Here is a 15,428-nt window from a genome sequence, read left to right as displayed (position 1 = left end):
AGACATGTTCCAAGTGTTGGACCAGCTTGTGATTTTATCCAGATCTGCAGTGAGCGAAGAAGCTGCTGCTTGCCAATCTGAGAGATAACAGACAGTGCAGCAGAGGGTGGAGTCATCAGCAAAGCGATCAAGAGGATTTTCCAGAGAGTCAGAGAGATCACTGATGAAAACCAGAAAAAGCACAGGGCCCAGAACACTGCCTTGAGGAACTCCAGTCTGGACAGGAAGAGGGGATGAGAGAATTCCATTGAGGGCCACACGTTGACTGCGACAGGAGAGTAAGTCTGCGAGCCATGAATGAAGATTACCTTGGATACCACAGGAAAAGAGTTTGGTAAGCAGGGTGGGGTGCCAGACATACATCAAAAGCATGCGAGATGTCTCGAGAGATGGCTCTAACTCCATCTCTGTCATTGAGGCCCTCCATCCATTGTTGGCAAAGCATGAGTAGCATGTTCAATGTAGAGTGACCTGGTCTGAAGCAAATTGATGATCGGAAATTAGGCCATTGGAGCAGAGGAAGAATTTAATGTCAGAAGCGATGATCGATCCCATAACCTCGCTGATGATTGGGAGAAGACTGATTGTTCTGCAGTCGCAGGGATCAGTTTTTGTACCTTTTTATGCAGAGCGGTGATGTTTGCTGATTTCAAAGCAGATGGCAGATGACCTTGAGCAAATGATAGGGTGAATAAAACAGAGAGGGTGAGCAAGCGCAGCAGAGCAGGTTTTGAGGACATGTGGGCTGATGCCGTCTAGAACGGTTGCAGAATCAGTCGAGGTTTGACAGCAAGCTCTCCACCTTGTCAGTAGAAAAGGACACAGAGTACAGGAACAGCTGGGTGTGACTGGGTAAGGTGGGTATAGAAAGTGATGGGTTTGGGACAAAATATTTAAACATACCCATCAGAGATGGGGAATCCCCTGCCATTGAAAAAGGTCATACATATTCCAGATAATGAGGGAGGTGAATTGGAAACAAGACACCATTAAGAAAAAAATTAGAGCCGATATCGCGATAACGTCGTTTTTTTTCAACATGGCTGCCTGGCGGCCATATTGGATGTCCGAGCGGGCCGAAACCATGTTGGAAAAAGTTCCCCAGGGGTGAGGAACGTAGTAACCAAAAATAATTCAAATCAGATAAGCGGCTTTCCATTTATTACAAAAAACATTTTTTTCAAGATGGCCGTCCCAGTCGGCCATCTTGGATCCGGCCACGCCCAAAATCAATAGGATTCTTCCTTTTCAGGTGGTACATGTGTGACCAAAATTTCAAATCGATATGGCGAACAGTTTATGAGTTATCGCACTCACAACTATAAATGTTGACGCCCAGCCAGCCGGAAGGACGGACGGACGGACGGACGGACGGACGACCCGGGTGACAACAATATCCCCCTTCCGCCACGCGGTGGGGGATAAAAAGCAAACACGGAGTTGAGGCACTCATCCTTTTTGCATGCAGTGTCAGCTGTGCGGCTATTTGAGGTCAGGGAGGTGATGGAGACGGCACGTACACCAGAAACAGACTTAACAAGATGCCACTAGGATTTGGAAGAGGGAGACAGTTTTGAGAGTTCAGACTTGAGATGAGAAAGTTGTTGTTTTCTGGCTCTCCTGAGGGTAGACACACACTTGTTCCGAGCTTTGTGGAAAGAACTGAGATTGCCTTCAGTTGGATTTGCCTTCCATGAGGCAAAGGCAAGTTGTTTCAGGCCAAATCCCTCACCACATGCTTCAGTGTAACATGGGTGGGAGGAAAAATTTGACAACTGAAGACGAGATGGGATAAATATGTGCATGAGAGATAGCAAATTTCTTTGAATGAATTCCCAGGAAGAGTTGTTGTCAGAGAAAGTAAAGATTGGAGACCAGTCTATAAGTTTGATGGCTGCTTGAAATTCCTGCCAGTCGGGCTGAGTGAAATGACAGACTCGATGGTGCTGAGGTGATTCTCTAATGACAGCCAGAGAGATGTCAACTTGACAAGTTCAGATGAACCAATTGGAGCAAAAGAATAACAGCAGATATTTTCAGGGAAATTGGTCAAAATCACATCCACAAGAGATGGAGTACTGTTGGTTGAGATCCAGGTTGGGAAGTTGACAGATTGTTTCAGTCCTAATGAGTCGCAGAAGTCTTTTGCTGAAGTGCCATGGCAGGTGAGGGAGGTACCCACACCCAGCCACGTGGCATGATGACAACTGAAGTCACCACATATGAGGAAGAGAGAGTTGGGATGAGAGGATAGAAGTTGGTCCGTGTTTTCGGCGAGCAAGGTGTAAATGGAGTCATCACTGTTCGGTGGACGATACAACACTCATCTAAACATGAGGTGGGAGTGGCGGGGAAGCCGCAGCCAGAGGTATTCTTGGGAGTGTGAGGGAGTGAGGGCAGTGCATGGAAAGTGAGTAATGGAGTTTTTGATGACAAGAGCAACTCTGCTGCCAGGACAAGACTCAGGTCTGTCATACCAGAGGAGGGAGTAACTAGGGAAGTATACGAGGGAGTCAGAGACGTCTTGAAGGAGGAATGTTTCTGTAAAGCAGATTGTCTCTAGTTTGTTAGTGGCAACCTGTATGGAAAGATCTGTCAGATTTGAGTGAAGGCACCAGATGTTTGAGGTCCACACTGTTAAGGAAGAAGGAAGGGAGGAGGCTTTGAGTGCAGGGGCGGGGGAGAGGAGGATGAGGGAGGGAGGGAGGGAGAGTTGTTGACAGAGTGTGGGGGATTGCAGAAGAGCTACGGGAGAGAGCCGGATGAGGAAGAGAAAAGGCTCGGTGGTGATGGGATGAGGCAGAGTGAGGAGTAATAAGAGAGGGAGTAGAGGGAAGTTGAACATTGGAGGTAGAAGGATGAGATGGAAGAGAGAGGGCAAGGGAAGGAGGTAGCTGTGTGGATGTTGGGGGGGCGACTTTGAGAAGGAGGAGTGAAGGGGGGGAGATTGGAGGGAGAAGTGTGAGGGGGGAAAGTTGAGGGTGAAGGGTGAGGGGGGAGAATTTGCGAAAGGTGAGAGGGAAGCTTGGATGGGCAGGAGTGTGAAAGTTGCTTTGAGAGGGAGTAGTGAGAGGGAAGCTTTGAGAGGGAGGGGAGACGATGAGAGCAGGCACGGCCAAGGGGCAGGAGGGCGATGGGAGAGTTTGGGAGAGGGCTGGGATGAGACTTGGTCGTGGTATGGTGAAGAAGGGAGCGGGCAGGGGGAGGTACAAGATTTGAGGGGTTGGGAAGAGAAGAAGGTGTGATGAGAGGAAATAAAGAGCATGTTAGAGATGTTGAAGAGTGTACTGATTAAGAGAGTAAAAGGTGAGAAGGGAAAAGAGGTATTGTTTGTTGTATTTTTCACATTTTAAGACATGAAACATCAGGTATAGTTGGGAGGGATAAACGGAGGGTGGAGGGAAAAGTGGAGAAAATAAAAACTGATGGTAATAAGGAGAAAATAGAAATAAACACGATCGGGCACATCGACGGGAAGATGGGAAGGCCTCAGGGAACCCGATATGACAAGACTGATGAAAACTCACCAAAAAGTTCAAGTTTTGAAACAAAACTGATTTAGGAACACACAGTTAATATGGAGGGAACAAAATAAACAGTCAAAAGGTGGCAAACAACAACTGGAAACTTATCTTTGAGAAAGTCGGCAGAGACCCCTGGAGAGAACCAACCGTTGCCTCAAAAACTGGAATCGGAGAAAAAGACAGTGCTGCGAAAACTGAGGGTGCACCAGACATTAGGGCCAGAACCCCTGATTGTGCGGCATGGGGCAAACCTTCAGAAACTGCAATAAGCTGAACCACTTTGCCAGGTGGTGTCACTCTGCCCCAACAGCAGTTCCTGCCCAGAAACCACACCCAGCACCGCCCACAATCCACACTGTGCTCTCCAACCCTACTGGCTTTAAGATGTGCACTCTGTTCCTCAAGGATGTCTGCCTATCCTTTTTCTTGGATACTGTGGCCAAGGAGTCTCTGCTTAATTTCAACACCGACAAGCGGTTCTTTTCACCCCAACCACGACTGCACCCCTCCACCGCTCTCATTGGTTATGGACAGGCCAGAATTAAAGTCCTGGGTTCCCTGCAGTTACTGGTGCACTACTGTACTAGGTCTCTACAGGCTTTCCCATTCCACGTCACACGCAAGGGGACCCACCTCCTGGGTCTCGACCTGATCTTTATGGAGCTCAGATTCTCTTTTGCCGGGGGTTTGAAACACTGATCTCTCAAACTCAGAATTGACATTCTAACCATTATGCCACCATATGTTACAGAATTGTCTTTCGTTTAAAAAAAAAAAGTTGTCAGCTCAACATGGTAACACAATCCCTTAAACAATTTCGAAACATTTTCCCCCAAAGTCACATCTTAATCAACCCTATTCCACCCTTCAATTTTCAATTACTTCTTCAACCCTTACCTCTGTTGGAGAAAATGTGACCAAAAATTCACTCTCGGCATTTGGCTTGAGCATTCCACTCTCTGGGCAAACAGAAAAGGCCTGTTCAGGATTGGGAAGTGCAGTCTCATTTGCCTGCATGCTCAAATGCTGTGGACACCATGCAAAGGGCAGTGGCAACCCACTGAGAAAGTGAGATAATGTCGAGGTTAGATTACATCCTTCCAAACATATACTGCTGTGACTAGTATAACTCAGCCAATATCAAAGTGATTATGGAGAGTTTGACAGCATGTAGAATCCAAGCAAAGAGTAGATGATATGGCTTTGTGTTTAGTTGAACTCATATGTGTGCTCTGTGGTACTACACCCACCCCACTCTCCCAACATCATGTACATACGTGATGTTGCGCACATTGAAGAGGATATCGCTGCAGCAGAATGGATGGATATCCTGGAAGATAACTTGATGATCTCTGGCTAATGGTTGCTCTGCATTTCCCATCACACCAATCCAATGGACGACTGCCTCTTCTCCAACACCTTCCAAGCACAATAAGATTATAAATACAAATGTATGGCTGCATTAAGGTCTGTGACAATGTTTTCCACACTTTCTCACATCCAAGGTGTGTTCCATTAACAAGCAGATTGCTATTGCTTGCCAAGCCAGCCATTTGGTATCAACCGGTTTGAAAGCCGCTTAGCAAGCGATCAAGAGCTGGGGTGTGTTCTGTGAGCAAGCGGCCTGCTATTGCTTTCCGAGTTAGTCACTCCATATCAATCGTTTTGCAAGCTGCTCATCTAGCTGCTCAGCAAGCAGATCAAGTGATTAAGAGCAGTGCTTCATTACATTAGCAAAAATGGCCACTGTACTTGGAGTCAAAACGATATGAAATACAACAAATGAAATGTTCAGAGAAAAACCCCTGTTATTATTATTTCGTGTACAGCCTGTGGTTGCTGATTGCATCATTGCTCGGAGCATAGCTATCATGCTGATGCAGTGCCCCTATTTAGCTGGTGCTCATTTTTATTTCATTAACCAGAAAGCTGGTACTCATTTTGCTAACCTCAGAAGGATGACATTCTGAGTCAACTGACCTGGTGTTATTGGCACAACAGGGACTCAAACTCAAGACCCGAAAATCTTACGTCAGCCACCTTCATCATAAAGCCAACATCAGGCTTCATACCTTGTTATGTATATACTCATAATATTATTAAAACGTGCATTTCATACTTTTAGTATTATTTCTACTTTTCATCCTAATTATTCAAGATCTTCAGTACAAACATTATTTCTCCAAAATGCACAGTGGTAGGATCTTAGTTAAGCTTGGCAGGGTCTCCTCCTTTGGACTCCCCATTTCTACATCTTTCTTTCCCTCTTCATTGTACTCTGTAGCTGCTGCAAATACAATAAATTTGTTTCGGGAAGTTGCCACAAGAGGATCGAGTAAAGCGGAAAACGACATCACGGAGAGCATTTGCTCAAGGACCACAATAGCATTGTTCACATGAAGACTGCCATCCATGTTGTTAAACAGTGCCAAGCAAGCACTCTGTTCCATTGGAGTCCTTGATTGAGCATGTCCAATCAAGTAAGCCACTTGCTTATTGAACACACCCCAAGTGATACAGAAGACGTTCCAAATGGATTGACTTTATAGTGAAGCAAAAGGCAAATTCCAAAAAGTGAGAATCACGAGGTCTACACAATATCGATTTTTTTTGTTGACATCCTAATGTTACCAAGAAAGAGCATTTAACAATGAAAAATAATTCGACAAAAATATTTGTTTAACTGAGACAACTTTGTCAAACTGTGCCGAAGGCTGCCCGAGTGCGCTCGTCAAGTCATAGACCCCGCAGCACACCTCAAGTGACAGGCAGTGAGGACAAATGCCCCCAGGAGTAAGCATGGCGAACTTGGACAGATTTCATTTTCAAGACATTAAATCAATGTTTGGTTAACTAGACATTAAAATGTTATGATTAGGTTAGACAACTTTGTCACACTGTGCCTAAGGTGTCTGGGAGCGCTGATCGAGCTGTAGGCCCTGCAGCGCACCTGAAATGATGGACTTGACGAGCCAGCTTGAAACGTGGCTAAGGCCACCTGGCAGTGCAAGTCGAGCCCATGCTCTGAGGTGTGCTGCAAATGGTGTGAATGTTATCTTGAAACACAATTTACTGTGGTCGCAGTGCTGCACAGAATTTCTGCATTCATCACTTGTTCTGGTTAAACCACATTATTGGAGAAAAAAGCTTTTACTGGAGTATGTCAACAAGGTATAAAGATTATGTTAGATCTTAGAAAGAAAGATCTACAGAGTTATCCATAATCAAGTCCCTATTTTAAATATATAAATGCTTGTTATTACAGGTCGACCATCAACATCATTTTTTTTTGAAAGATTGTTTATTGCCATTAATATTAATTTTTCTTTGCTTTTCAGATTGATCCATTATGGCTGAGAAATCCCCACCATTCACAAGGGATACGTTCCCAAAAAATGCCACGAATGTCAAATGCGCGAATGTCGGGGCAGTGTTTCAATGGAAAAAAGGGGGATAGGTTCCCGGTGGTTCATGATTCCTAAGGGAAAATAAAAAATCCCATGAAAAACCGCAAATACGCTCACAAAAAAACGAGAAAACACCGCAAAAAAACGCAAAAAAGATGCGAATACATCTGCAAAAAAACAATTAAAATGCGAAAAAAAAATGCGACTATTCCTTCAAAAAACCACAAATACACCCACAAAAAAACAAAAACACAAAGACGCGAAGCACAGGGCCGCAAATGTAGAACCAGGTCACATTTTATGAACCATGAATATGCAGGGTCCGCGAATAGCAGAACCGCGAATGTCAGGGTCCGACAGTACTGTATATCATTTTTGGTTCCATCTCTCAATGGTGAAGAATCACATCAAATTAAAAAATTCTTGTATCCAGATCAGGATTCGAATCTTCAGCAAAATCAAATCAATTCGTCTTTGTCATACACTCAACCTGTCCACCAAGTTTCATTTGAATCTGTCCACAACTTTTTGAGATATCGTGATATATATGTCATTTTTGGCCCTATCTCCAAATGGTGAAGAATCAATTAAAAGATTCTAGTATGTAGATCAGGATCTGGATCTTCACCAAAATCGAAACATTTCGTCCTGGTAACATACCCAACCTGACCACCAAGTTTCGGCTGACTCAGTTGATAACTTTTGAGATATCCTGCTCAAAGGCAGACAAACAGACAAACAGACCAACAAACAGGGGTGAAAACGTAACCTCTGCCTACCTTTGGTCAACAGTGTGATATAACTTGGACAGATTCCAACGTAAAGGCCCAGTCACACCTTGACGTTTTAGCCAGCTTATGCCGATTTTTGAAAAATTGGTCTAAAACGCTGGCACACGTCGAATACGTTATGGGTAAGTTTTGGAAACATTGAGAGCATGCTGAAAAAACACTGCCATACATCGTAGTACGCTGGCTTTCATCGTTGTACTTTGCGGTTGTCCTCAAATTTTAGCATGCTTGAAATTTTACGACTTATGCCAGGGTATGACTCACAAGTTCCGCTACGCTGGCCATAAGTTGTAGGCACGTTATGCGATCATTGACACACGTTACTTGCAAGTTACTCATAAGTCGAAACAAGTCGAGATAATGTTTAGCGTACCCGAAACTTATTTCTCACCTTTGAGTAACGTGTTGAAGGCACATTACGCGATCGTTGACACACGTCCACACACGTTACTTGTAAGTTACTCAAAAGTCGAAACACGTCAAGGTAATGGTTAGAGTCAGTGTTCCAGACTCCCTGTTTTTTTTTTGTTTGTTTTCTTCGGCATGACGGTGATGTTGACACTTCGATTTCTAGTGCGGTTATGATTTAAATCGTTGAGTGGAAACCCATTAATTATATTAAATTATAACCGCACTAGAAATCGAACTGTCAACATCACCGTCATACCGAAGAAAAAAAAAAAACAGGGAGTCTGGAACACTGACGCTAACCATTACCTCGACGTGTTCTGACTTATGAGTAACTTACAAGTAACTTTTGTCGACTTGTGCCAGCGATCGCATATCGTGCGTACAACTTATTCCCATCGCATGCGGAACGTGTGAGGCATACGTCAAGTACGTCGTAAAATTTTTAACAGGTTTAAAATTTCAAGATGTACTCCACTTACTACGACGTATGATAGCGTATTTTAGCGTTCTATTCACGTATTCCAAGCTTACCCACACCGTATTCGACGTGCGCCAGCATTTTAGACGCATTTTTCAGAGATTGACATACGCTGGCAAGATCGCCAAGGTGTGACTGCGATGTTGACACTTCCATTTCTCCGGCGGTTATGATTTGAATCATTGTGCGGCAGCCTTTTAATAGGCTACGCCACATGATCGTCGGCGATACGTGCAGCGCGCTCTGCATAAGTTAGACTATTGTTGGGCATAGGTTGTAAATGCCAACAACAGGCTAAGCATTCATTGGTACAAGTTATCTGTAAGACAATGAAACGTTCTGTGTCCGTTACTAATATGTTATGCATACGACCAACTCGTTATGAATATGTCCGAATCTTTTAAAAAAAAAACATCAAAAGTTCAGCGTTAGCCAGCGTTTTACATACATTTTGATACGTTGCCATTGCTGGCTAAAACGTCAAGGTGTGACTGGGCCTGAAGATAAATTTCATGCAATATATGCTTAGAGCGTTTTCTCTGAGTCTGGGAGGTCAACAGTTCAAACCCCAGTTGAGTCCTACCAAAGATTTTAGAAACATGCTGCTTCCTTGCTTGATGCCCATAATTTAAAAGGATAGAGCATGGAAAAAAAACAACACTGGGAAGGCAATGGTAAACCACCCGTGATAACCTTTGCCAGGAAAATGCTTCGGCAGCTCCAATGCTGTGTAAAGAGAATCCAGTATGTAAAATATCAAACACAGTACATTAAGAATCACCTGTGATTGTGAAATACTTCAGTTGGCAGTTATCACACACCATGACAAAGGTTTGTGTCACTACCTCAGCCTTTATGGGAGCAAAGGAAACCTGAGAAACAGCAGGGTACATCAGTGCACAATATGTTGCAAATTGTGTTGAATAATATGGGCTGCTATTATTCAAAGAATAAAGTTATTACATTATTATTTCCATCAGCATCTCATAGTTCTTAACATCACATTCCTCAGAGACATGCAAAATGAGTGCTCGAATACAAGTTAATATTATAGAAAAGAACAGTCATGCAATCTGGTCACGTCAGGTACATGAGCATGTGATGGAGCAGCGCGTCGCTGCGTCCACTTTCCGCCGGTACTGCAGGGGCCTCCTTCTGGCGATACCCCAGGCAGATGCCTAGCCCAACCAATCTCCTTGAGCTGGTAATCAACCTGCTGCAACCATGAGGGACATGGTCAGCCCATTGGCCCACTCCACTCAAGAGGCTCCCTCGCTGAGAGAATCTGGTGAGCAGGATCAGCGTCAGGAAAACGAGCCACATGTCCATACAGCCGCAGCTGATGCTCATGGACAATGCAGGTAACAAATCTCATTTGAGTCTCTGTCAGCAACCGCTCGTTGGACACAAAGTCCAACCAGCGACAGCCAAGGATTCTGCAAAGAGACCTGGTGAAGTCTCCATCTCAGATCCCTGGTCAGATTCCAAGTCTCACATCAGTAGAGCAAGACTAGAAGCACCCAGGACCTGAATGAACACTCCGACTTTTGTACTGCACAGGTACCGACAGTGCCACACCCCATGATCCAGTGAATCCATGACTCCCCGGGCCCAACCCAAATGTCAATTGCCTCTGGCTCACAGCCACCGGAGACATGAATATCAGTGCCAAGGTAAGTGTATCTCTCTGTGACCTCAACAGCCTCACCACAAACAGGTACAGAAAAGATAGCAGCAACCAATAAGTCATCGAAAGCCTGGATCTTCGTTTTGACCCAGGAAACCTGTAATCCCAGCGGCTCAGAGTCCTCATTCAGCACCTCGAGGGCCCCCAAAAGGATGTCCAGAGTCTTCACAAAGAAGACTACATTATCTGAGAAATCAAAGTCAGAGATCTTGACATTCCCAAATTCTGGACCGCAGTTTGATCTCTCTGACATCCTCCCCAGAATCCAGTTCATACAAGTGCTGCAAAGTGTGGGGGCCAGTACACACCCCTCATGAACCCCAGTAACAACTGGAAATAAGTCAGGGATGGAATCATCACATCTGTCAGCACTCTCACTACCAGAGCATAGATCAGACATCAGATTGATCAGTTTTGGTGGCACCCCAAGAAGACTAAGAATCCTCCAGAGGCATCCTGATTCACTGAATTGAACGCCTTGCAGAGATCAACATAGGCTGCAAGCAGCAACTGCCAAAACTCTCATCTGCGTTCAATGAGAACCCGAAGAGCAAGGATACGGTCAATCGTTGACCTCTTTGGTGTAAAGCCTGACTGCTCTGGACACTGGTACTCAAGCAGATGGTGGCGAACCCTATCAAGAATTATCCGAGCAAAGACCTTGCCGGCACTGACAGCAGCATCACCCCTCGGTAGTTAATGCAGTCTTGGCGATCACCCTTCCCTTTCCAGAGAGGGACAACAAGGCCCCTCTTCCCGTCAGTTGGGATGATCCAGGCAGAGCACAAAACTGCATGCAACGACATGAGTGCGGCATTTCCACCAGCCTTGAGAAGTTCAGCATGGATGCCACAGATCCCTGGAGCTTTACGCCATTTCACCCAGTTTACCACAGCCTCTTTTCCAACAAGCGAAGGTAGACCACAGTTGATTGGAGGGTCAGCAACAGGGATTCTAACACCCCTGATGTCCAACTCGACAGCTGGTAGATCAGCCTGGTACAACCGCTAAAAGTAACCAGCCCAGCGGGCCTTCACTTTGGACTCCTCTGCCAAGAGCCCACCACCCTCTGCTCTAACTGCAGTACACCGAGGAATGGGCTTGGATGAACACAATGCGTGAATTTCCCTGTAAGCAGGATGAGAATCACCTGACCACAACTGATGCTCTAACCCCTCACAGATTCCTCGCACATAGCCTCCTTGTCCACCCTGAGCGCACGTACAGTTTTACGCCTCAGCTCCCTGAACAGCTCAGCTCTGCCATTGAGCCTGGCCCTGCGACTCTGGTCAATGGTATCCAGTGTCCCTTGAGAGACAAAATTATTCTTTGCCCTATGGTGAGTTCCAAGACATCCACCAGCAACATCAAGGATGGTAGTCTTGAAGGCACTCCACAACTCTTCAGGACATCCCAAAGCACCCAGACCCCCCAATCTCTACTCAGCATGTTCGTAGACTCCTCAGCTACCCTCTCATGCTTGAGCTTGCCAACACCCAGCCTCGGCTGGGATGGTACCATTCTCCTGGATTTAAGGTGCAACTTCAGTGTTCATCCAACAAGCCAGTGGTCAGTATTGAGGAACTGAGCACTCCGGTAGACCCTACAGTTCTGGATCATCCTCCAACGACCATCAACGAGGACATGGTCAATCGCCTTTGCCACACTGCCAGCGTTGGAATACCAAGTCCAGCAATGTGCCTGTGGGTGCTGAAACCATGAACCGGCCACCCTGTCCATGACTTCTTGCAAAGTCAAGGAACTTAGTGCTATTCTGGTTTATAATTCCTGACCCATGGGGACAACATACGTCTCATAACTATCCCTATCAGTTCCAGTCGATGCATTGAAATCCCCCAAGACTAGAAGTGTATCTCGTCTGGGGCACTGATCAACCACAGACTCGAGCGTGGCATAGAATGCATCCTTCACGGTGAGATCACTCGCCTCTGTCGGAGCATAAACAGAGACCAGGGAAATGACACCTAAGGAGTGGCGAATCCTTAGTCTCATAATATGCTCGTTGACCGGTGTTACCTCAATTATCATTGGAGTCAGCTTATTGGACACAGCTACAGAAACTCCTTGGGAATGGTAACCATCAGAGCGACCAGACCAATAGTAGGTGGAACCACCCACCATGATCTCGCCGCAATCCGGTCTCCGAACCTCAGAGAGTGCTGCAATACCGATGTCCAAACGCTTGAGCTCAGATGATAACAGAGACAGGTGATCATCCTCTCTTAGGGATAGGACATTCCAGGTACCCACCCGAAGGGACTGCCTCAGGTTAACCCAAGGAGACCGCCGTCTGGTGGACGACACCTCAGCACCACTCCAACATACTCTCCCGCAATCTGACCTGGGAATGTTACCCCGTGGTTTCCCTCCTGTCATCAAAGATTGGGGGTCCCGAAGGCTTTGCCCCAATCCCGTCATCCGGTGAGCTGCCCTGCGAAGGGAAGCTGCACAGGAGGTACTCCCACAGAGTGGGTTTTCAGATATCTTTCCATTTTTGTGTTTTGCGGAATGAAGGGTTTTACGGTGGCCAGAGTACAAATTCTGCCACCAACCTCCTAATAAGAAGTAACCCAACTGCAGGAGGACGTCCGCAGACACAGTTGGGCACTAGATATGGATGGCCGTTGGCTCACAAGGAACTTCTCCGCCCTTTGACAGGTTTTGTTTTTAATCCTGCTGGGTGTCCATATCCAAACACCCTCCTCACCAAAAAACCTGGTGGAGGAGACGGTTTAGTTGCCGACAACCCGACCATGGAACAGGTTAGCACAGGTTTACATGATACCTGTAGCAGGTCACAGATCTAATCTGGCCTGACCTGACTGACAGATCTCATCTGATCTTTGCAAAGCTGGTAGAGATCTACCCAAAAAGTCTCATAGCAGTCATTCCTGCAAAAGGTGCTTCCACCAAGTCGTGATCAAAGGGGTTTTACCCTTTTACAACCAGTGAATTTTGATTTGTACATGTTTTTTGCAGGTATTCCTGACATTTAACCTCCTTCAACTATAACAGTGTCTAGTTTGATCTCTTCAGTTATGAATAAAAAAGTTAATTTGGAAAAATTATTTCTGCATAATCTGTAATTCATCCAAATGCGGCATTATTGGTAGGGGATGAATATTTTTGGGGGACGCTGTGTATGTACACACCTACATGAAGGTGGATACTTTGAAACCTGGGACGGCTCCGTTCCACCTTCTAAAACCCACATATGGAGTTGACAACCAACGGCATGCACACACACACACACACACACACACACACACACACACACACACACACACACACACACCTGTCATATGAGACAAACATTGCCAAGTGTCGTTACTTCCCGGAGCAGGCTGGACACCAGTGACACCACAACAATGGCGCTACCTTTCTCACCGCACTCAGCAGGGCATTTCTTCAGGAAGAATTTCCTCCTCCCCAGGGATGCCTGGGGATTGTCGTGCTTTTCACCTCTTCAAGGCTGACGTCAAGTGAGAAAGCAGCACATACCATTTTTAATATCTTTGGTATGACTCGGCTAGGGTTTGAACTGCTGCCCTCCCAGACTCGGAGAAGGTGCGACAACCATTACACCACCAAGTCTTATTTACAAAAGGGGCATGTCCCCTATTTAGCAAGGCGAAAGATTGTTTCTTAATGACTGATGCAAAATGTATTGATTTGATACATCATGGTGATGGAAGGTTGTCTTTTGGCTTTATCCTCCTTTGCAAGTTAAACGGGAATCACATCGATTGGTTTCATCTCTTAATTAAAGTTAACAGTTTGAAAGTAGTTTTACCTCAAATTCTCTCATTTAGGTATTTATTGGAGTACACCTATCCCACACCGATACAAGCAATAACTGGAATGGGGTACATGATGCAAACAACACAAAACTTATCTTTTGGTGCATGTTTCATTCTCACGACTGACTAGTTTATTTAGAAATTATTACCTTTCCCAATGTCGAAATTTTTTTCATTTGTACGTGGCGAGAAAAAGTTACTTTGAAAGAAAGATTATGGAAAATGTTTGTTCAAGTGAAAGTAAAATTATATCTCACTTTTAGGGTGACATCTTGGCCTGGACTCAGCTGAAACATGATAGGCCAGACAATGAATGGAGGGATATTCACATAGCCCAACTTAGAAACTTCCTGCTCGCATGCAGCAAAGGAGGAAGAAAGGAAATTTCGGAGGGAAATTGGAAATAAAATATTTTAAAATGGAAAAGAGACACAACGATGGAGATAATTTCAGCTTAAATAAAACACCACCATCAATAATGGTAGCACACAATAGACAAGTCTAAATTGCAAAAAACTGAAATTTAAAAAAACATATGAACAGGTGTTTCAGACCTTCTTCAGGATGGGAAGGGCAAGTTAAGAAGTCCATTTTTATTTCCATAAAAGGTTTTAAAAGTCATCGAAGTTGTTTTTGTGAAGTCGAGTACGTGGCGTTGAAGGTCATCCTGTTAACATTTTGTCCAAAACGCTGCAATTTATGAAAATGCCCTGGGAAGTTTAGCATCCAAAATCTAAATGCAGAAGGGAAGGTTGGCTTTACATCCCCATCCAAATTATGACTTTCCATGAGTGACAATGTCACATGCTGTCACTGCAGTAGCACAGTGGTTTTCAGTTCGTTAGACAGTTTCGTTCGTCTGTCAGTCATATTGGTGATCAATTCCAGACTAGACAGCTGAACAGCGAGCGAGCTACCAACTCAGCTGAGTTGTCCAATAAACAAATAATAAAAACAATGTCACCCGGAGGGTAACCCGTATCTTGCCAAAAGGTGACCACGTGTGACTTCTTTAAGGTCACACTGAGGTGAACAGAGCTGCTATCCACCAGGAGCGACTCCTTGAGGAATATCTGCCTACGAGAGATTCCGATGAGAATCGTTCTACAGAGTAACCATGAAAAATATGCGTTTGCCTCATAACGTCACCAAATGACGTCATAAAGTCTCAAGCTTGACATATCTAGAAAGCACTCATTGAGGTGTTCAATTTGAGGTACTACACGATATGGTTCCTAAAAATTGAAAATTTGACCTTGGGGTCAAATATGTTTGACCTCAGGCGCTAACCATGAAGGTCAAGGCCAAT

The 15,428-nt window shown here is 45.1% G+C and overlaps 1 protein-coding gene across 1 annotated transcript in view; it reads right to left on the bottom strand.

Annotated features, from left to right (window-relative positions):
* Positions 1-15,428, bottom strand: part of LOC147031752 (deleted in lung and esophageal cancer protein 1-like) — a 127,005-nt gene that overhangs the window by 85,156 nt on the left and 26,421 nt on the right. Inside the window, exons 9-12 of the mRNA XM_085866903.1 lie at positions 14,377-14,469; positions 9,393-9,483; positions 4,802-4,943; positions 4,422-4,584 (exon numbers count right to left, since the gene is read on the bottom strand). Coding sequence (XP_085723029.1) covers positions 4,422-4,584; positions 4,802-4,943; positions 9,393-9,483; positions 14,377-14,469 — 489 coding nt within the window. The remainder of the gene's footprint in view (positions 1-4,421; positions 4,585-4,801; positions 4,944-9,392; positions 9,484-14,376; positions 14,470-15,428) is intronic.

This window comes from Eptatretus burgeri, chromosome 2 (assembly GCF_056783735.1).
Source record: "Eptatretus burgeri isolate ZD-2024b chromosome 2, Ebu_testis_v1, whole genome shotgun sequence".
Classification (NCBI taxonomy): Eukaryota; Metazoa; Chordata; class Myxini; order Myxiniformes; family Myxinidae; genus Eptatretus; species Eptatretus burgeri.
The sequence above is the reverse complement of the archived record's forward strand: the minus strand, read 5'-3'. Positions and strand labels throughout refer to the sequence as shown.